The sequence below is a fragment of the Chamaea fasciata genome, unplaced genomic scaffold (assembly GCF_029207755.1).
Source record: "Chamaea fasciata isolate MVZ Bird 193981 ecotype frontalis unplaced genomic scaffold, bChaFas1.0.hap1 SCAF_14, whole genome shotgun sequence".
In the NCBI taxonomy this organism is placed as follows: Eukaryota; Metazoa; Chordata; class Aves; order Passeriformes; family Sylviidae; genus Chamaea; species Chamaea fasciata.
In genome coordinates, this window is record NW_027094099.1 from 5,472,877 (window position 1) to 5,495,511 (window position 22,635).

The 22,635-nt window shown below is 40.9% G+C and overlaps 2 protein-coding genes across 8 annotated transcripts in view; one reads left to right on the forward strand and one right to left on the reverse strand.

Moving 5' to 3' along the window:
* Positions 1 to 16,324, forward strand: part of APBA2 (amyloid beta precursor protein binding family A member 2) — an 85,428-nt gene extending 69,104 nt beyond the window's left edge. For 4 of the 6 annotated variants that reach the window (XM_066195909.1, XM_066195912.1, XM_066195911.1 and 1 more), the window contains 6 exons: positions 2,486 to 2,671; positions 5,406 to 5,585; positions 6,657 to 6,869; positions 7,641 to 7,760; positions 12,813 to 12,953; positions 14,425 to 16,324. In XM_066195909.1, the coding sequence (XP_066052006.1) occupies positions 2,486 to 2,671; positions 5,406 to 5,585; positions 6,657 to 6,869; positions 7,641 to 7,760; positions 12,813 to 12,953; positions 14,425 to 14,496 (912 nt within the window). In that variant the 3' untranslated portion in view covers positions 14,497 to 16,324. The remainder of the gene's footprint in view (positions 1 to 2,485; positions 2,672 to 5,405; positions 5,586 to 6,656; positions 6,870 to 7,640; positions 7,761 to 12,812; positions 12,954 to 14,424) is intronic. The other 2 variants (XR_010722979.1, XM_066195913.1) reach the window with 2 other exon arrangements.
* ENTREP2 (endosomal transmembrane epsin interactor 2) overlaps positions 8,288 to 22,635 on the reverse strand; it is a 95,916-nt gene continuing 81,568 nt past the window's right edge. The window contains exons 10-13 of one of the 2 annotated variants that reach the window (XM_066195916.1): positions 18,740 to 18,814; positions 17,730 to 18,058; positions 17,173 to 17,360; positions 8,288 to 8,527 (exon numbers count right to left, since the gene is read on the reverse strand). In XM_066195916.1, the coding sequence (XP_066052013.1) occupies positions 17,184 to 17,360; positions 17,730 to 18,058; positions 18,740 to 18,814 (581 nt within the window). In that variant the 3' untranslated portion in view covers positions 8,288 to 8,527; positions 17,173 to 17,183. Of the gene's footprint in view, positions 8,528 to 16,981; positions 17,361 to 17,729; positions 18,059 to 18,739; positions 18,815 to 22,635 lie in introns of those variants that run through there. The other variant, XM_066195915.1, reaches the window with a different exon arrangement.

Genomic DNA, 22,635 nt, shown 5'->3' on the forward strand with positions numbered 1-22,635 from the left:
GGGTTTTGGTTGTGGTTTTTGTTGGTTCGGTTTTGTTTTTTTTTTTTTTTTTTTTACAGTGTGTCTTTCAGAGAGCTATAACAGAATTATTCCCATGACTTTTTAGCATTTTTGGCTTGGTAACACTTTACAGTGCTAGTGAAGTCCCTGGCTGGTGTAATTACCATGGGTCTATTTCAGCTGGGGTGGCAGCTGGCAGAGACAGTCTGTACTTCCATGGCTTTATCAATTCCATAAACCCCGTTTCTGCAGTATGCCATGTGTTTTAATCTATCTGTAGTGTTGTACAGCTCACGTGAGGTAACAGCTGAGTGAAAATGTAAAATTCCCATTCAGAAAATGACATGCAGCAGGGTTCAAAATGCCGAGCAGCGTGTCAGGTGCATTCCCAGGCTGGAAGAGAGCCAGCACTGGTGATTCTATTGCCCTGAACAGCACTTGGAGATGGCACCCCTGCCACTTTCTGGTTGCTTATGCATTTAGCTGCTGAACACATTCAGCCCAAGTCGAGCACCTGTTTAGGGATGAAGTAGGAGCAACCTTATGTTTGGCCACGTGCCTTGTTGATAGGAGAGGAATTCTTCCCTGTGTCACAGCTTTGTGGGCTTGCACTCAGTGCCCCAAACCAGCAGAAGTCACAGCAGCTTCTCCCAGCTTCTTGCTCAGTCGGTGAAGAGAAGCGGGGGGTGAAGCAACTGGGAAAATGAAGAACAAAGATGCAGAGCTCACAAATGTCTATGTGCAGATCTCTGGTGCATGATTGGCTCCATAAAATTGCCTGACTCATTAGGCTGTCTAATTCACACTCCCACAGGACTACAGCACTTTAAAGCTTGGAGGAATGCTTAGGTTTTTTCCTTCAGCTGTTCTTTGCATTTCAAGTGAAACAACAAACAAGATTCTAAAAGAATTCCATGGAAAAGAAGGGAGAATGTGAGAAAGGGCAGTCTAGACAGGAGAAGAAAACAATGGTTTCAGAGAAGCCTGAGACAGGCTGAATTTCTAAGGACAAATGTAAGGGCAACAAGGATGGAATGGATGGGACTAGAAAAGGGATAAGAACAGAGAGGCAAATGGGCAGAGGTGGAGGGATTTATGGGAAAGTAATAAAGGAGAGGGGTGAAAAAGAGATATTGGTAATGGAAAACTGAGTACAATGGAAAATGGAGAGAGAAGGGAAAAAGTCAAGACACGAGTGAGTCAAAAGTAAACTCATGTTTACAGCCACTAGATAGTATCGCCTTATTCTTAACAGGAAAAATGCGGGAGGGATGAGGGAAATGATTGCTTTCACCCCTACAAGGAAAAAATAAAAAAACCTCAAACCCTTTGAGTAACCTCTGTATGACGATATGGGCAGAAAGCCTTTCTTGGCAGGTGAGATGAAATGCCTTCATTTTCCCAATGCATTCACTCTTGTGCACACTGCATGTATGATTACACCCTTACAAAATACTTGGTGCACACTGCTGAAAAGCAATTATCTCTGCAGAGCTCCCAACATCCTGCTGAGAGATGTCCATTATAAACCATTTCTCCATTCTGACAGAAGTGCTGTAAATCCTCCCGAGCCCCCGCAGCCCTTAGAGACACTCCCCAAACCACCTCTTAACCATCATTACTTTTCACAGGTTAGGGATAAGCATTATTTCAAGCCTGAGAAGAATCATTACAATAATTTTATGGGTAGTGATTAGCTTCAGCAAGACAAGTGGTTCTAAGAAACAATGATAATTTATGTTTTGTCTGTCAAGTTAAATTGTACTGAAATTCTTAAAACAATTGCTTTTGTTGACTTGAAGAACAATCCTTCTTCCTTAGGCCTTAGAAAATTATTCAACTAATGCTAAACTAGTGCCAAGCTGTTTACAGAAAGAATGCTGCTGCTTACATAAATTATCAAAACTGTGAAATATCTTGTACCACATTTTTTTGTTCCAATTGAGATGGAGTTTGGTGGATGCTTTTAGCTGTTCGGAGTGAGGGACAGGGATGGTCAGGACACATCCTCAACTAGTTTGATCAGTACAACTATTCTGCTTCTGGTCGTTTCTAGTTTGAGCAATAGATACAAGCCTGGAAAAGCTCTCCAAACTGACCAGTGGCCCCAGCCAGAAGCAGTTTTCAGATGTGCCCATTCCTTTTCTTTAAGAAATATGTAAAGAAGTCACATAATTTTTCAACAGCATGAAAATGAATATATAACAGCAGCATAGCTCTTCATTCTTGCTTTACAGTAGCAACCATGCTGAATTTGCTCAGGCAAAACTTCCAGTGAAGCCAATGTCTTGAACAGCCACTGTGGTTCCCTTGGGAGCTGGGGCCCATCGACTGCAGAGGGAATATCCGGTCTGGGCCCATAGGAAGTGGCTTCTGTAGCTTTTGCGTTTCTCAAGCAGCAGGCTGTCAAGGAGCGGGCAGGTGCAGTATTTGTAGGAGAGCAGCAGGCATGGAGAAGTGCCCTGTTTGTCCTTGCTCTGTGCAGGAAACCATGATGGACCACGCGCTGCGCACCATCTCCTACATTGCCGACATCGGGAACATCGTGGTGCTGATGGCGCGGCGCCGCATGCCCAGATCCGCCTCCCAGGACTGCATCGAAACCACGCCTGGGGCCCAGGAAGGCAAGAAGCAGTACAAAATGATCTGCCACGTCTTTGAATCAGAGGATGTGAGTAAATGGAATTGATTTATTTAAACAACATAGGTCATGTAGCGAGCTCTGAAGTCAGTGGCCATTCATGGGCAAAATTAACCTGTGGGATATCTAATTGATCATTCGTCCTGGATTATATCCTTTAGTCCAGTGGGTTGGCACAAAATGACACTTAGGAGCCTCCAAGCACTTGGAATGAGGTGGAACCATTGTGGACTTCTTTTTACTTGAAGCCAAATTGCTTCTACTGCCTTGGCAGGGCTGCACAAGGCTGCCTGCTGCCCACTCCTGGTTCCCTGTGGCTACTGATCTGTAGCTGTATGTACTCTCAAACATGCCACTCGATCCTTTGGTGCTTAGGAACACATTCAGTGTTTATTTTTCAGTTTTCTTTTTCCATCCCTAGCAAAGGTTACGAACTAGAATTTTTATATAGAATCCTAGAGTTCTGTCCATCTCTGCTGTACATCGTGTTTCACTGTTGTGAAAAAGGCTGATGTGCCATCCCATACCTCTTGTGACAAAGGAAGATAACTTTGTTTTATGGCTGTTGTATATCCAGGTTTGGGATTGTAGTGAATTAGGTACTTGTGTCTGAAGGGGAAGAGCAAGGGACTTCAACCTAAAGCATTTATGGAAAAATGTACCAAGTCAGTAAAACAGAAAAAGCAAAATTTGTTGTCTGTTCCTAACTTGACAGCAAGAGGCAGTACTGCGTATTTCTCATCACTGTTATTATAGGAACAACTATAGATATAATTCCTAGGTATATATTTAGATAAAAATAATGGGAGTTCTTTGGGTCAGACAGTCATAACTCCGAGGCTGCATATATTTTGAGCTAAGCAATCCCTTTCCATTATTTTAAAGCAATTAAGCCTGTGAAGGAGAAATGGCATTGTCTAAAGGTCAGAGTGCTAGAATGAGGTTGTTCTGAGACCCAGTTGGTTCAGCTCTGTCACAGCTTTGCTTGGGTGACCTTTCCAAGCAACTTAATTACATTATCTCTAAGTTATGCCTAATGCTGAAGACTTTCATATACACTCACAAGACCTCAGAGACAGAGATGAAATTAGGATGTGAGAATTGGCTGTTACTGGCAGCAATAGAATAGAGCATGACATCTGGACATATTGGTTTTGGGAATGTAGAATGAAGGCAAAAGCAGAGGATGAACTACAGAGAAAGCAGTGGCAATGGAGATCAGAAGGACTCAGTAAGGACTGGTGATGAACTTTAATAATGGAATGATATGAAAATGTCCTGAGTGATTTCTTTACTACCATACTGCCCAGGGCAGTGGTCAGAGCACCAAGCCTGACCCAGCTCGAGAAGCATTCAGACAGCTCTCTCAGGTGCACTGGATGGAATTTTTGGGATGTCCTGTGCAGAGCCAGGAGTTGGACTTTGATGATCCTGATGGATCCCTTCCAACTCAGCATATTCTCTGAATCTGTACAAACCTCTTGGTGTAGAGTGGAGGCTTGAAAATATGCTTTAAGATATGAAGAAACAGTTTGTGACTGGCTAGGCTACTTACGTCTTTGGTTTTCTAAAGTCATTCTCCAGTCAAGCAGATTGGTGCTTTTGTGTACAGCAGCACAAATGAAATAAGAGAACAACCTTTTAGCATCAAAGAAAACACTTGATCAGTAGATTGTAAGGAGATACAGAGTTATAATGTCCAGAAGACCATATGCATTCAAAATGCATTTAAAATGTACCGACTGTCTAAGAAGTTGTGTTGCAGTTCCAGAATACAGGTTTAATTAGTAATATTTTTAGGGAGTGTAAGGTGCAATTAACGTTTCATATCATCATGAGTTACACATATGCCCCAATGACCCCACAAATGATGACCCAAAAATATACAAAACTCAACACAGCATTCTCCTATGAGCTGCAGTAAACTCAGAGTAGGGAAAAAAAATAATTCAGATGTAGAAAAATTGGACTACGCATTCCTTTTAGTGATCTCTGTTTCTCTGTGTTCCCTTGCCATCTAGTGGAATGTGTAGATAAGTGCTCCAAAATTTAAGAAAGACAGGGGGTTTTGAATGGGTGTTCTCAACATTAGCAAGTTTTAATCGTGGCTCTGGCTGCATTCCTGAGATGATCCCTGACATTGCTAGTCGGGGTGTTAATGGGAATAGCTGTCCTAGATGTGCAGTGGGTGAGCAGGGGTTTCATTTGCTGGGAATGTGGGACAGGCATCGTGGCAGCAATAGGGGAGCAGATGGCTGTGTTGAAGCAGTGTTTGCAGCCCTGGAAAAGCAGAGTGGAGAAGCAGCAGGTGACACCACAACCAGAATCCTCAGTGCACACACGTCTGTGCAGGCATGTGCAAGCGGAGCATCCCTCCCCTCCTCATCCCTGCACACAGACTGTGTTCAGAGGCAGGGCTTGTGGCACTCTTCCATCAGCTCTGCTCCATGTTGGGCTGAAGCCAGGACTCTCCAGTGTTTATTGGAACGGGTACATGAGCAGCATATGGCTGCTTGCTACTGAAACCTACTGAGGGGAAAGCAGCAGGGGATTTTAATGGAGTTTGCAATTTGATTTTGGATGTAATGGGTTCTTTCTGTCCAATAGACCTTAAAGTGACTTTATATTCATGCTAATGCAGAAACTTTGCAGGATCCTTACTTTGATTCTGTCTTAAAATCCAGTCTCTCTCCTGGTTTCTTGTGGTTTCATTGGTAAATTGTTAATCTGTTCATTCTCTGAGCTGTTTTTTCCTGCATTCTAGGCCCAACTCATAGCTCAGTCAATTGGTCAGGCTTTCAGTGTGGCTTACCAAGAGTTTTTAAGAGCCAATGGAATTAACCCAGAGGATCTCAGTCAGAAAGAATACAGTGACATCATCAATACCCAAGAGATGTACAATGATGATCTCATACACTTCTCCAATTCAGAAAACTGCAAAGAGGTAAACTAGTTTTGGATTTTCATTTCAGATTGATCCATTTCTTTTTTTTTCACAGTAATATAGCTCTCAGAAATATCTTTTGGCATTTATAAGGATGATGTTACAATTTCCAGATGTGTCCTTCATCAGTCCCGTGTACTAAAACCAGCTTTGTGGGCTATTAGGATTTCTTGTTTTCCTGTTCAGGGTCTTTCTGTTTCCATTGATCAGAGCAGTAATGAAGTACATTTACATCTGAGCTAGATAAGCTCTGTGCTACTCAGAGTACACAGTGTAAGGTGTTTTCACCTAACCACTGGCACAGAAAGAGCTGACAGAGTTGTGGCTTTCTGCAATAGATGACCTCAGCAGAAGTCAGCTGGCCATCAGCATTCCCTGTCTTTCCACATTTGAGAGAAAATAATTCCCTGTTATTTGCTTCAAGAGCATGTTCTCTACTTAAACTCTGGCTCCACTTCACAGGTGTTGGCTGTGCTGTGGTTACTGACAGTTCAGGAGAAGGCATCATTTACGTTACATCAGGGATCTTACATGAACATGCTAGGCACGAGTATATTCAATAATTAACAATATTAATAATAATTATGTTAATAATAATTAAGAGATCCTTGTCTGAAAAGAAGGACAGCCAAGCCCTGAGATCAAGAGACAACCTGTGCAGTACTGATAGGAGCGGAGCTGAACAAAGCCTGGTTTGCAGGCACTGCCTGAGCCACAGAATGTTAGAGCCTCCCCCTCTGGCTGCCAGGTTCCGTGGACAGAGACTTCCTTAGCATTCATTCCCATCCACTTAGTATCCAGTTCCACCACTTCCTACAGAGGTAACCATGTGTTATTAAACTTATTAATACTTATTAAACCTCGATGACCTTCAGGAAACAAGTGGAGGCTGCCCCTGAGAGCAAACAGCTGTGTGTTCCACAGTTAACACTGAAGTCATGCTACTACCTAATGGCAAAGGACAGAATTTGGTTTGTGATTTGTAGATTTATTCAGGAACAAGTAAGATACTCATGCTCAAAGTCAAACGAATCAAAGCAAAAAAAAAATGTTTTTCCGTTTTGATTGCAGCTCCAGCTAGAAAAACAGAAGGGAGAAATTCTTGGGGTAGTGATTGTGGAATCTGGATGGGGATCCATTCTACCCACCGTTATCCTGGCCAACATGATGAATGGAGGCCCTGCAGCACGTTCAGGAAAACTGAGCATCGGAGACCAAATTATGTCCATTAATGGTACCAGTTTAGTTGGTCTACCTCTTGCAACATGCCAAGGGATCATAAAGGTACCCCAAACTTACAACTCTATGCTGTAGATTGTAAGCCAACAGAGATGTAATCTTCTGACAAGTGATCCTGTAGATTTCCAGCAGATACAATTTTTCATAACGCTGCAAAAAAACCCAGTAATCTGTCATTAACAAAAAGCAGAATTAGAGATTCAAGAGTGATAAGGCACAAGAATTTAGGGCTGGAGAACATGACTGCAGTTTTATTACTGGGCTATAACAAATGAGGCCAGGTCTGTAAGACTTGCCTAAATTAAGTTACTCAGCTGTCTTCAAAGTTTCAAGCTTCCTCACAGCCTCCAGAATAAAATATAAGGATTAAAATCTTCTGTGTGTTTTTGGGCTCCATGCAGATAAAATGGCTGGAGGCTGGTAGACTGCAGGACAGATCAAGTGAACAGATGAAGAATCTGCAGACACGATGGAATCTCAGAATGCATTAGATCTGATGTCTGTGCAGATTTACCAAGAGCAGCAGAAGCAGGAGATTAATTAGCCAGATGCTGGAAAAGGGCAAGCAGTAGTCAGTTTTTATTGAAAGATTTGTTTAAATTTCTGTAGTAATTAAAGGTAAAAATTCTAGTGTTTTGTTGAGCCAAATGTCTTGGGAAATAAATAAGAGAAATGTATCTCTAAGTTAACCAATTTCTGTTAACTCTCACTGTTCTTCCTCAGATCAGCTGCTTAATGCTCTCGCAATTAGGAAATCACAGATGAGGGCACAGTAAGATTCATTTCAGAAATACTGACTTTGGGAATATCTTACAGGGACTCAAGAATCAGACACAAGTCAAACTGAACATTGTCAGCTGTCCTCCTGTTACCACTGTCCTCATAAAACGGCCAGACTTAAAATACCAGCTGGGCTTCAGTGTACAGAATGGAATTGTAAGTTTCTGTGTTCTTTGATTGTTTGGGAATTTTTCCCTTTACTTTTTGTTCTTTCTTTTTCAAAGAAAACATAGGGAAGTACTGAAAGAATCTTGCATGACCTCACTTTTTCTACTGCTTATTAAAACCTTATAGTCTCTGAGTAATATAATGCAAATGGATGACACTGGGAGAAATTCTTGAGGGATTTTCCTACGTAATACAGCAACAACATTTATAGCCCAGATTATTTGGTCCAATAGCCTGATTATGTAAAACTGTTATTAGTGCCACAGTTGCAAGGAAAAGTTATGCTGAAAAAGGTTTTTTACAATTATAGCACTTTAATCTTAGACCTGATTCTGTTTCTCCTTCTAAAATTTCATTATGCACTCACTCAGACTTTTTTCTTCTGCTGTGCATAATTTATGTGGATCACATGGTAGTAGGCAAGGGAATATAATTGTGACCTCCTCTTATTAAAACTAAACCCTTACAAAAATTAAACCTCTCATTACAGAATAATTGTACAGGTTGTGGTCCAGGTGTGTGCTGCAGCTTCCCTGAAATAACAGCAGCAAAGAGGAGAACAAATGTGGCAGGGAGCACTTACCCCAGGCAGCTCAGAGTCCTCTCTTGCAATTCTTCCTTCCCAAGCTGTTCTCTGATACCTTTCCAAAGCAAACTCCCCACACAACTAGCTCAGGTAGTCACTGGCCTTTCTGGGGGCTGACACTAGCATTAGACACTGGCTGTAGTGCAGGATCATTTCCTCTTCCTCCAGTCTAGGAAAAAAAATAATCAGGCTGCTCACACAGAAAACCACATGGCAAAGGCTATGGGCTGTGACCCCTGCTCCGTGAAATGCATTGACTGAAATCGCCAGAGCTCTGTTTGCCACCCTTCGAAGAGGTGGAAGAGGAGCAGGTGACTGTAGGATGTGGTTCACGAGCCTTCCTGGCCTTCAGCAAACAGATGGCTCAGCAGTGGCTTTGCAGCTCTCCTGGCCCAAGTTTCAAGTGTTCCACCTAAGATGCCATATAAAGGACACTGCTGCAGCCCTGCTCCAGCTGGATGCACTCTGACGTGATTCCTGCCCCAGGACCTGGTTTCACCTGATCTCACCGAGGGTGTCCTGCCTGAGGCACTGATCACTTTCCCAACTGCTCACCTCTGTAAATCTTGTATGTTCCACTATGATCAAAAGAAGGGAATACATTTAAGGACCTGGAAGCATCCACTGGGATTATCAAGTTTTCAGGAGCCCATTCACAGCTTTGGTGGGGGTGGGATCAGGGCTGGGGAAAAGAATCAGGCTGAGGTGGAATAGGAGCATCCCATGCCCTCACATGGACAGGGAGTCTGTGTGTCAGTCTATTCAGCTTGTCCCTGCTAACCATCTCCTACAGGATTGGAGCCTCAGTTTAGTAAATTCTGCAGGCTCTGCTTGTTTTCTGTCACAGTGTGCTCCCTCCATCTACTGGCCATTTGTCACCACACTGGCGGATCATCATTCCTTCCAGTTAAATGAACAGTATTCACATGACATCAAATATAACGTTCACCAAATTCAGCAAAAAATCCTTTTCATATAGAAAAAAAAAAAAAGCCTTGCAGTGCATTTCATTTATGAAAAGTCTGTTTGAATATGAAAGCCAGTGAACAAAAAGATGAGATTAACATCTTTTGTTAGGCTGCTATGGAGACAAACCTCTGAGCCTGTAAAATCCTTTCCTCTGAAAAACTCTCTCTACATTTGAAAATACGACTGCAAAATATATCTCTCTGGTAGTTTGACACTGTACTCTTTAAAAGTAGTTTTGTAATTGCCAGCAATTGTTACAGATTATTATAGGAGCCAGAAGTAATATTGTTATTCTTTGTTGGCTCAGCATTGGCAGAGCAAAGAAATAAATGGCTTGTCAGAAGAGATATAATTAAATGTCTCTTTCTGGTAGGCCATTACCTCATTACCTCCCATGCAGCTGGGACTTATTTCTCTGCATCCTCTGCCAGCAGCTTTGCAGAGGTTCCTTTTCACCCTGTCTCAGCAGTGCAGGATGCAGAGCCATGGTCGTGGGAGCAGCCCATGAACACACAGAGCAGCTTCTGGCCACACAGAAATCTGAGCTGGGTTTGCCTGCACCGGGTGTCGGGCACATGCAGACACTGCACTGCTGCAGCTGAAAGAAGGGATGTTGTGCATACAAATGTAACAAGTGTGAATGTTGTGTGATGGGGAGGTGAGCAGTAGATGACCTATCAGCCACCTTCTGAAAGTCGTTATGCTACAGTTCTTTTAAAATTGTGTTATTTAAATACAAGAGGTCCTTGTGTATCACATTTTTTTCTAGATTATGAAAAAATGGGTGTATTACTGGTTTTATTTTTACTTTGCAGTCTAGATCTCACTTTCTCTGAGAACTCTATCTACCCTGTCCCTAGCCTAGCACAAGCTATCTAAAAATACAGTAAAACTTTACTGAACATTTTAGTATTTCTTCCCTGTTTTGTTTACTGTTATTTAAACTGGCAAAAAATTTACAGGGTTTCAACAGTGTAATATAAAAGTGAGATGAGGAGAAATCTGGTTTTAATAGGTTATGATTAAGGCATTTACACAGAATAAAGTTTGTCTGGCACTATTTTATCCTTTGCTACTCTATGGACAGTTGCAATAAAACATTGTGAAGCTACTGAAGTTTCACACCTGATATACTTGTCTAAGGCATTGCAAACCTGTCACAGCTGAGTGGATTGAACCAATGTGGTTTACACCTTTTATTTTCAATTTTTTCCCCTTCAGTTTACAGAGTCAATAGAATATGGACTCTTGTTTACAAGATGCAGATCTCTCTTGCTTTATTAAATAATATTATAGCTGTTGCCATGTTCAACAAATACAACAGGTTAAAAAGTCCTGGCTGAATAAAATCATATTTACTTAGAGTTCTGCTCAATTTAAACTCACCAGCTTCAGTTGTCACAGCTCCACTGGCTGGAGACAAAACTCTTAAGGCTGCTTTGAGTCAGCCCTTGCAAATACAGGAGTCACTAAATGTGTGCTGTAAATGCAGAATATTTTTTTCTCTGTGTGTTCTGTCTCTGGCTTAGCAGGGTCTGGGAGGCTGGGCAGAGCCACTCAGCCTCTGTGTCTGCCTCTCTTTCTACCTCATTAAAACACTTAATGCTCACAAAAGGAAGCTGCCTTCCTTCCCTGGAGAGGGATTCCTGAATGAAGAGAACACTTTATATGTCTGGGGCTGTTAGAATAAAGAAACTCACTGATGGTATTAAAAGTGCTAAAAGTGCTTTGAGAGCCACAGTGGAAAGGGCTCTGGATAGATATGCAAGCCATTAGCTTTTCCTTTATGCCGGTGGGGTGAGGGATCACATTTCCATTTGCTCCAAAAGCTTTTATTTCAGCTGTACTGTCTCTCTATTTTCCTTTAGACCCCGAAAAATGTATTTACAGGGTTTCTTTTGGTACATGCTGCTTTTTGTCCTTTCTGATTACTGCTCCCCAACAGCAAGGAGCAAACTTATTCTAAGAGACTTGAATTGAGAAGCTTTCTGTAAAAGAGATCTGTGTAATACGGTTTATCTTGTGAGCTGTGTGATTAGAAGGTAGACTACCTGCAAAATGATATATTGTATGTGACTGAAATTCAAGACACAATTCTGTGAAGTCATAGTGCTTCTTTCCATTGAAGGCCATCAGAAATACTTTAAGGACCACAGGAGGTAACACAGCCACTGGAGAGAGCATGGTGGAAGAAAAATTTCACTGCAGGAGGAATGTATAGGGTTGGTTTTTTCCTGAAGGCTGAGAAAGGCCTTTGATAAACAAAGAATAACAATATATTCTTAGTCCTCATATCAAACAATCCGAACTTCTAGTGAGAGAGGAGTTTTTTTTTTTTTATAGCATTGTTATTTGTGGAGAATGTACAGGAAGCTGCTAGTGCCATACAGGAAAAGCTTTCAGTCAACCACAATGTTTTACCTTCAACACATTCCAGCCTGGCCATCTCCCCACATACTGTGCTTCCTAATTAGATAACAAACTCACTGGGGCACAAGCCACATCTTATCATACTTGTATTTAGCTCTGAGCTAATGACCAGATCACAGCAAATAATGATTCTTGGTGTGTCATTCACCACTGCAGAAACAGGCATTAGCTGATGCTCCAGCACTCATTTCTTTTCCCCCCAAAACTGGTTTTTCTCAGTAAACAAAAGGTAAATCCCAATGCTGCTGAATTCTGCTTAGTTCCAGAGATTTGAGCTGTACATTATCTGCCTTGTGTGATTCATGGGCTTAGTCTTTTGAAATAATTGACCAGCAATTTCTCTCTAATGCACAGCAGTCTAGTCTGCCAGGGAGGATCCCCTTGCAGCACAGATACTGTTGCTAAGGAGGAAACATTCTCAACCCACACTGGATTGAGATTTCTCTTTCTGCCTGGACTCTAGACATCTGGCAACCTCAGGTTACTTCAGGTAGCAAAGTCTGCTGGGGCTGTGTCTGCTGAACCTAGTTTCTTCTTGAAGAATTATTACCCGTTGTAGGGGTAAACATTCAAAACTTGTGCCTAGTTCTTTACTGGAAGCTCAGCTGCCAGTTAAAGAAGAGTAGCCTAACCTGCCTTCTTCACCCCAAGCTCCCTGTGCCAGCAGCACTGAACAAGGTGGAGGGAAGCTGTGACCCTGGAGAGCAAAGCCCTCTTCTCTTCTGCAGGGGCACTGGAAGTTGTGTCCCAACACTGGATAAAACTCTCTTCCCCCAACTCCACTTTTGCATGGCTAACACTTGTATCACTGTGAAAGGTATTTTTATGTTCCCAGTCAGAGACTGAAAATGAAAATCATGATAGGCAGAAATCTCAGGAAAAAGCTCCCTCCAACAAACCACTAAAGCAACATTTAAAAACTCATTAATTAATCCTTTTGACAAGCATCTTCTGGAATCCTCACGAGTGTCACCACTTGTTATTACACATTAAATCCCAGTAAGTCTGCATTATGATATTCCTGAACTTCCCTGAACGTTGCTTTCTCTTGGCAGATTTGCAGCTTGATGCGAGGCGGAATAGCAGAGAGGGGAGGGGTGAGAGTGGGACACAGGATTATCGAGATCAACGGGCAGAGCGTCGTGGCTACTGCTCATGAGAAGATTGTACAAGCATTGTCTAATTCAGTGGGAGAGGTAAGGAAACAGTCTTTATCAAGGAAGTAAAATAGTTGAAAAAATGTTTCAGTTAAAAAGAGTGTCAACACAGCATTAAAACCACAATTCAGTAAACTGACTTTGGCACTCATACAGAACAACAGAATTTAAAAAAAACCAAACCTGCTGATGCACATTTACTGCATTTTTCCATTCATATTTAAGAGTTCCTGGCATAATCCTGTACCTTCAACCTACTGTTTGAATTAAATCAAGTGATTAAAGGAAGAAATCACTCAGGTGTGTTGGCTGGGAAAATGTCTTTTGGCTTATCACCACAGCATCTGCCATAGAAATGAATTACTACGTCTGAGAGATGCAAATTCATATACATTTTAATAATTTAATTTCCAACTTACCTTGTGAATAAGTTAAGACACCTTTCTCCAGTACTTCTAGTGAGATCAGTAATGAATAAGCAAGATCGCCCAGTTTTTCCAAATGCCTCCTGAATTTAATGGCAGTCTAATACAGAACCCTGGCCAGATCTCCCACTGGTTCCTCTGACAAAAATAAAAGACAGGTGGTTTCCTTCTGGAAAATGACACTTGACAAATGCTAATGGAGCATGTGCACTTTGTCAGGAGCAAAGCTGTAGATTCCAACAGCCCCTCCGTGCCTTCACGGCCCCTCTTTGCTGCGTCACTTCTCACCTAACATAGCAATACAGCATGAAACTTTTCTTTACAGCATGAAGAGAAGATACCAAGGCAGCTGGTGAGGGTCTGTATTATCAGTTAGTAAAGTTTCCCTTCCTCCCTCTTGTGTTGTCCAGTAGGTACTTAGAGCTTTAAGTGCAGTTCTGGTGGAGCCCTGATTACCTGAGCCTTGGACTCTGTCAGTCTGTGAAATCCCTCTGGCACTGGGGACTGCAGCCCCAGTACTCCTGGAGGAAGGAATTTAAGTACATCAGCCATGAGAGAAACTCTTCCACCAAACTCTTGACTGGCATTTAAACATCAGGTGGCAAAGTCCAAGTTTTGTGTTCAGAGGACCACACTGTAATTAGGTGAAAATATGAAATGACATTCTCACAGAGAAGAAAGACAGAACACAAATCCAAGTTCCATTAATTCCTGAACAGCAGAATGAATTTTCAGAGAGGTTTGTGCTACTTCTTATTTAATGTCTGTAAATTCTACTGTAACTGGAATAGGGTGTATCAACAGAAAGTGTTTAGGTGGCTTTTAAAATTATATGATGTCACATCATGAATTGTCATTATTAAATAATTAAAAAACAAAGCAAAACAATCCAAACCACACAAAAAAAGCAAAGACAGCAAACCAACATCTTAAAACCAGAGAACTTTGAACTAAAAATTCCAGTAAAAAATCTATAGAAACCAAGACAAAAAATTCACTTTGACCACAGGGAGAGACACGTGGGGCCTTCTGGATTATTTTAAACTAGTACCAGCTCTATTAATGTCTGTGTAATCAATTGACAGATTCACATGAAGACTATGCCAGCTGCCATGTTCAGGCTTCTAACAGGTCAAGAGACTCCCCTGTACATCTAACATCTTCCATCCAAGCTGAAGCTGCCATAGCTGAAGAGAATTTTGTATTTTGTATGAATGGAAGGCTTGGAAGCCGACCTGAGGACTCCAGAACAAGGAACAGACAGGTGTCTCTGCCTTTTCTCTCCTTCCTTTCTATTTCTTTGACAAAAAGTGTTGAGAAGGATGGTCAAGGACAATAATCACTGACAAAAATCTTTGTAAACATTTAAGTATTTTGAACATCTTCTAAACTCTTTTCTCATAGAACTTAAAACATATTTATTTGTAACCTTTATGTGGAGTGATGTATGTCTGTCTTGTTTGATAACACAGTGAATGTGAATATTTGATGAATGAGACTGCAGGAAATGGCAAAGAGAAGCAATTAAGAGAAAGTTCTGGCTGCCTCAAGTTAAAAAAAAAATCCCAGTCCCATAAAGTGGTCCAATACTGATGACTTTGCATAATTTTAAACCTGGTGCTGAATCGATGGTATTTCAGTGGAAAGGAATGTGTGCAGTTCAAACTTTTAGATTCTACTGTAAAGAAAACCACTGTAGTACTTGGTATTGTTATGACAAGTGTAACCTGTTTGGCAAGGTGTGAACATAAACATGTAACAAGTGTTTCATATGCTAAATAAAGAATAATTGCCACAAGATTAAAATCAAAATATTTATTTAGATACATATTTATTTTTAATGCTTGTGATTTTTATGATTTAACAGAGTTATTTCATGGATAACTTATTGCACAGGTTGTGTAATGTATGTGTTGGGCTGGGTTTTTTTTTTTTTTAATTTTTGCATATTACCTTTTTGTTCATATTAGCTCAAAATGGGAAAGCCATGCTTACCTGTTTCTGTCTTTTATAAAGCATTCTTATTCCTAAGGCAATGTGTTCTGAATGTAAATTGTTTTGACAAATAACCTAGCACCATCAGCAGTATTAGAATGTGTGTAGATAAAAAACATAGTAGTAAAGTTGTATTCCTTATGAGATAAATGTTAATTGGTGTAACTTTGTCTATTTTTTTCTTTTGGCCAAGGCCTTGAAGAAAATACACTGTGACTTAAGAAGCCTTACCATGCAGTAACTAAAGAGCTTTAGATGACTGTACTTCAAGGATTAGTGTGTTGCATGCAACTGACCTTAGGAAAGAATTAACCTATCACTAATAAATCTGAAATAAGAAAGGAAGCTTGCTTATTTTGTTTGTTGTGTAACTACATAGAAAAAATTCCAAGTAGAAGATCATTTAATTCTTCATCTAAGTGCAGTTGCAAAGGTCACAGATTATTTTTAAAAAAGGAAATATTCTCTTGAATTAGGAATTTGTGTATCATTATGATCTTGAGAGTAGAAGCTTTCAATTAGCATACCTTGTTGCCACTGGATGTCACTGTAACTTCACATCAATACAGAAGAAGCATGCTATAATTAAAATACATTAAAATGGATGAATCTGTAAAACTTAAAACTACCCATCTTCAGCTACATTCCTTTGTGACCTTTTCACAGGATGTCTGCCCAGCTCAGAGTGACACAAATGAAACCAGTATATGATTAAACCTCAAATGGAAACTAAGGCTACTGACAAGCACTGCTGAAAAAAAACTAAAACCCCGAAACATCAACCTGTGGTAGGTTCTTTATGAGAACCTTTTATTTAAGGCCTTTCCAATTTCCTCTGAAAGAGCCAGGATGAAGCTTGCACTGGAAGATGTTGCTGGCAGACCTGTGTTTATGCTGGTAATGAAATCAGTGTCGATATTTACTTTTTGATATTTTTTTAAAGATCAATGTTAAATAAATCATAAACACAGCAGAACCACAAGAACATGTTTTAGTAATAAAGTTGTCAAAACTATGAATTGGAGTAACAATTCTTTTTGAAAATATTCGAGGCTCTGCTAGATAAAAATTCCTCTAACTTCCTATCAGTTGGTGTTGGTAAAAAGTTTGTGAAAGATGCTTTTTGGAAATATAGAATTTCAGTCTTCTTCCCTAATGCATCTTTTGGTCTCCCACTGCAGAGGATTAAATATCAGTTCTTGGTTGCTCACACTAGTGCAGGACTGAACTCGTGAACATTCAGAACAAAGCGGGAATAAACCACACTGCAGCCAGTACTGGAGTTTAAAAGGGCAGCACTGGGATGGGGGGAGCAGCTTTAATTGGACAAATCAGTTAGTCTGGAATGAAAGACACTGGAAGAATGGATTAGAAGCAGCACTGTGTGTGTGTATAAATCACCTTTATGTTTGTATCCAAATCAGTTGTTGAAAAGGCAAAGTCCAGAAATACTTTTTTATTAAAACACTGACGATAGTTAAAACACTTTTGAGGTACATTAAATAAATACAACTTTTAAGTTGTACAGCCAGTCTCTGGTGGGTTTGCAATGGTTTTCAAGAAATGCTGGGCAGCATCAGTAGCATTTCTGTAAGTACAGTGAAATAAATGCATTTCTGGTTGGGAAAACACTTGTTATGACTTAACTAATAAATCGATTAAAAGTTTGCAAAAATCAAGGCTGAAATTTACATTCAGAAAAACAGCCGTTCTTATCCTGCTGTGGGGAAAAAAGTGGAATTCCAAAGGAAGACACTTTTTCCTCTCAAAGTCATCCACTACTCGTATTTGTCCCAGTCCTGGTTTCTTCCATAACCGTGTCAGCTGGCATGACATACCTGTGGGGCTCTCAAAGGATGGTCTCCCGGCACACGCCGATTAAGCTGTGCGGCCTCTCCCGCTCCAGGGCGCGGCGGAGCCGTGGCGGGGCGGCGGGCGAGCTCAGGGCGCCGCAGCTCTGCAGGTGCAGGTCCTCCCGCGGCCGCTTCCTGCAGCCGCTCCCCTTCTGCTGGGAGCTCGTCATTACCTGCGGGAAAAGGCGGGAGGGGAGAAGGGGAAAATGGGGAAAACGGGGTAAGGAAAGGTCTCATTTAAAGAAGCTGTTTAACACTGAAACTCTTCCAAAGGAGGAGCAGCCCTCCGGAACCCCTCCTGCTTCTGTCCTTGCAGCCGGTCAGGGCTCAGGACTGGGCCCCTGGAAAGCACAGCCAGGCTTTCTGTCTGAACTGCAGTGTAAAATGCATTGCTGCCCAATAAATACAAATTATTTCTTGCTAATGCCATGTCACTGTAAGAGCTTCTGTAGGCATTGCCTGAAGAACTTAAACTGTAAAAACGTTTCAAAAAGGTTTTATCTATGGAAACCGGACACATCTTTAGAACATCAGGAGCCTACCTGGTCTATGATATTGGCACTGAAGATGGCTTCTTCCATGTGTCTCTCATCAGATTTAATGACTGACCGTATGCTGTTCACTACGTGACGCACTTCTGGAGGGAGATTACAGTTTGAATGTTCCAAAAATTTTGCCACTAAAATTTTTGTGTCTTTATAGGCCTTAAGGTCCACTAAGGAGTGTGGCCGCTCTTTTGAGACTGTGTGAAAAGCCTTTGGCTTTAGGTGCAGATCAATTTTCTTTGTATCCCTCTGTTTTCCAGTTGGTGGGAAACTGCTCAAAGAATGCTGGCAAGCAGAGGCAGCCATATGAGAACCAGAGACAGGAACTAAAAAAGGGGGGGAAGAATATCTTTAAAGTAATAGTTTAAAAAAAGAAAAGGAGAAAAGAAAAAAAAAAGGCAAAACAAATATTGTCACAAAGTTTTTACTTTGTCATAAAATGTCTGTTTTGTTTGAAGACTAGCACAAACATGCAGTCAAGGAAACTACGAATGGGGTAATTTTACCCAGGGTCAGGAGTAAGACCTTCCCATAGCCAAGGAGGGCTGCCTTGAGAATGAGTGGGTGGGTAATTAAAGAACTTCACAAACCAGACATTTTTGCTACCTCCACCTCCAAGGACTTCAGTTGACAGTAATGGTAAGGAAACCCACCAGCTACTCGGTGTTACGCGTAACTCGTAAAGTTTTAGGCCCAGCCCAATTAGGCCCAGCCCCAATTTTAAGACTTAAGTTCTGCCTATTTCTAGGCCTTGGAAATTATACGCGAGAGAGATTAGTGAGAAACACAGAGAAAGCAAAAATGCTGATCTGAACCAGAGGAGTTAATTTCACAGCATTTCTTTTCAATCAAGGCAGGTTCCATCAGCATTGTACACCATACATGTATGCTGTTAACTGACTTTTCTGCCCCAGATTTTGTAAAGCTCATTTCTCTCTCAGAAACGTCTCATTATTTTTAAAAGAAAATAAGGAAACCCGTCTCTGCTTTAGAAAACCAATTCTCACCTGTTTCTCCTGTAGCTGGAGATAATCCTGCATCTTGGCACTGCCTGCACACAGGAGTCCAGGCACAATTATCACCTTTAACCAAAGGCAGACAGAAAGAGCAAAGTCAACCCCTGCTGTCCTCTGCCCAAAGCAAGGAAAAGCACACTGGAACCTTTTATTATCTCCTTTACAAAGTGAAACTACTCAGAAGAAATACTGCTTTCAAGATGTCCATTCATAAAGAGAAGCTACTACACCCAGAAATGCCCTATGAGCTGTTACACAGATACAGGAGAAAGAGCTCATGTTTTATGGCTTCCTCTGTAATCCTAAATATTTCAGGCCTAAGTGCTCAAACTATGGAAAGCTCCCTATAGAGGCAGACCTCAGACCTTTTCTGTATTTCCTGGGTGAAGAGAGTTTATATTGGAAAATGGGAAAAACGAGAAAGATGAATCCTTCTCATTTCTACAAAACCAGCATTTATTCAGTATTTCTCCTCCTTTTTTAATATATTCTCATTCTTTTCAGTAAAAGTCCAATACGCTACTGTTTAAATTAATGGGTAAATGAGCAGCGTGGTACCTGATGAGCCAATTAATAACAAGTGGTTATGAAGCATCTACAGACAGCTTTGGATGCCATCTAATGACAGCTTCTGGGATTCCAGCACGAGGATCAATGATGACAAGATCACACCGTACAGGAACTACCACTGCAGTCTTTTTCATTTGTGACAAGATGGAATAAATCCTCACATTTGGTTGTTTATCTGTTTCCAAGACTGAAAATTAACAATAGGTTTTGAACTTCCAGGTAGCTTAGGAGAGGTTTTCTTCCATATCTCCAGGGATAGTTTATAATGAAAAGCTGGCATAATCCTCTCTGGTAGAGTGAATAATTAAATGAAGGAAACAAACGTAAGATGTTACAAACATAGAAAATCTGTAGGAAATTAAGAGAGACAGCTTCTATTCTGTCTTTAATTTGTTCTATTATGCTTAAGTACTGCAGCACATGAATCATGGCATGGTTATTAAGAGGAGACACTTCAGAGGTTCTGTCTTCCCATCCATTACTAAACTGTTTAACTGTTGTACTTGCAGCAAGTCAAAACTACACCGCTGGACATGACCCTGAATTATCCGGAACACAAACACTACAATAATGACTCCGGCACTTAACTGATACAGCCACATGGTCTATCATAGCTGATTATAAATGAAGTTTATCGTAATAAACATCTCTGCCAGGAGTTGATTTAGTCCACCTTTGCCGTGATAAACTTTACAGGGAAAAGGCAGAAAAAATGTGCAAACTATCAAGTTTTTTTTTTTTAAGAGGGAACTATGACAGCAGTATGTGAACCCACCATTTTTATGTTGTTCAGGAAGTACACAGTGAGTATAAAGGCACCTATAAACCTTCACTTATAATTTCTCCAGTAGGAGTGATAGGTTTTCCAAAACAAGTTCACTTTCAACATAAAAGGTTTAATGGGAGAATTATTTGACTACACTGTATAGACCTCATCAGGTCAAGATGTGCTCGAAGCAAATGAATAGTGTTTTCTTAGCCTAGAAGACTGGTAATTCATTAGATCTCACTGCTGTTGTGTCAATGTCCTGTTGCACATATGCATCATCCCCATGTCAAATAATTTATGTTCCAAACTATGGGCAATGCAATCACAGTAAGATTCAAAACCAATTCCACAAAAATCTACACAGTAAATGTCAAGGCTGTGCTTCTAAACCTCTTCAGTTGGCTTGTACAGGGAGGTGAGGCAGAAGATAAATTAGGGTTTTTTTCTTATAGTAGAAAGGCAGTGTCTTAAGAAAAACCCAACCCCCAGCTGCAATCTGACCACTGTGTTTTCCCTTTTGTGAACATGGCTAAAGCTCCTCCAGCCTCAGTTCTCCAAAATTCACAGTTATTAATATTAACAACGTGTAGTTACAGCTGTCTTTCATAAAGTCAAGTCCACTTGACCAGTTCTTTTGCTCCAGGACAATTTTTGAAAGTAGGTGTATGTTACTGAAAAAAACCCAAAGCACTTTTTCTTGTGTGTTGGTTGAGGGAGCTCACTTGGTTCCCTTTATCTTTGCCTATTACTCAATTCCATGCGTATATTTGAAAATTCTGCAGTGAATATCAACTGTCAGTCATGAGAAATCCAGATCAAATGCCTTTTTAAACTTACAAAGACTGTAAAGAGCTTCAGCTGTTTGTCACAGCTTAGGAAAAATATGCTTCAGGGCTGCTACAAACAGCCAGAATGTGTTACTAGAATTGGGCTCCTTCTAACCTACGTATGATTTCCAAATCAGGTTCAATATAAACTAGAGGAAGGGGATGCAATGTAAACCTTCAGAGTAAAATTTTGCCAACTAGTTTGCCAAACATATGCATGCAGAAATACATCTAGGCTTAACTAGAGACTCGACTCAATGCTTCCCTTAAGTATTTCCTTAGGAAATGTCTCCTGTAGGCAGCAAAAATGGCAAAGAAGCACCCAGCCCCTCTGAATCACTGCTCTTGCTCCCCCTCCCGTGTGTCAGTATCTCCAGAACTTTCTCTCCCTCTTTACTCCAGTCTTTGCTAAGCCCAGTTACATCTCAGTAATGTCCAACTCGTGTCCCTCCATGCCACTTTTCCAGAAGAGATGATAAATGTATTTAGGACAGGTTAAAAAAGAAGGCAGAGCATCTGTCCCACCAGGTGTCCAGAGCCAGCTGGAACACGTGGCTACGGCTGCCCACGGCAAACACTGCTCAACAAGCATATGGAGCACAGCTCTGGAAAGTTGCAGAGCCTCATCCAGAAGAGAAAGGGTTGTTCTTCTTGACTTTCACACAGCAGGAAGGATTCAGAAACTCCTACTTACTGTCTACATGGCAGCTTCATAGCACGTATGTCCTAGCAGAGTAAATGTCATAAAGTGAGTGCAGATTTCTAGATTAAATATTCACTTTTCCTGGCCCAAATGCAGAGGTTACACTTCTAAAGGTAAAAGACATTCAATTACTCAGCTAAGTATGAAGTCTCTGAAATTTATAAAGATGCAAGAAGTGTAACAGAACCAAAACATCATCCTATATGAAACCAGTTATTTCACTATTTTGTCTCCTTTTGCTCAGAGCAAAAGTCACATGATTCTTCCTCTAGATCCCTTAGAAAGCCTGGTGAACAGATCTTGCAGCAGCACAACCCATGACGTCTTAAAAACCTTTTAATCTTTACTTTCAAGCCACTTCTCTGGGTTACCCTTCTGAATCTCCCTGATCAGCTTAGATCCCTTTCAAATGTTTTAGACAGTTCTACATTCCTGCTATTATTCTCTACTAAATCGACCCGTTCTTTTTCACTAACAAGCAGACTTCTGTGAAGATACACTGTTCAGCTAACATCTCCTCTTCTCTTCCCTACTTTTCTAAAAGGAGATTTATAGCAGAAGACGCTTATCCACGACAGCCAAAAGCTTTCCTTTTCCTTTATCATCTTGTCATGTGCCTCATGTTCATTTCTTTGTCCTTCACAACTTTTCACCATACACCCCAAGCTGCCACTAGTCACAGTGACTGCCTCTGACATGCCCCATTACTGCCAATGTCAGCGTCACCTTGCGGAAACGCATCCTGCTCTACAACAAGCGTGACAGCTCCAGTAATAGTTTCCTAAATAAACCCCAGCTCCCATCGCACTTCTTAGTTTAGCCTCTCAGTAGAACAGTAATAGAGAGTTGGAAACAGCTACTCAATACATGGTTTTTCTGAAAGCAGTGCAGAAAGAATGATGAAATTTAAGAAAGCCAAAATTCATTTCACTCTGTAAATTTTTCCGTTTCCATTCTTAAAAATTTTCAAATTTAGAAAATACGAGTGGAGTTAAAGCCTTCACACCTAAGACAACTC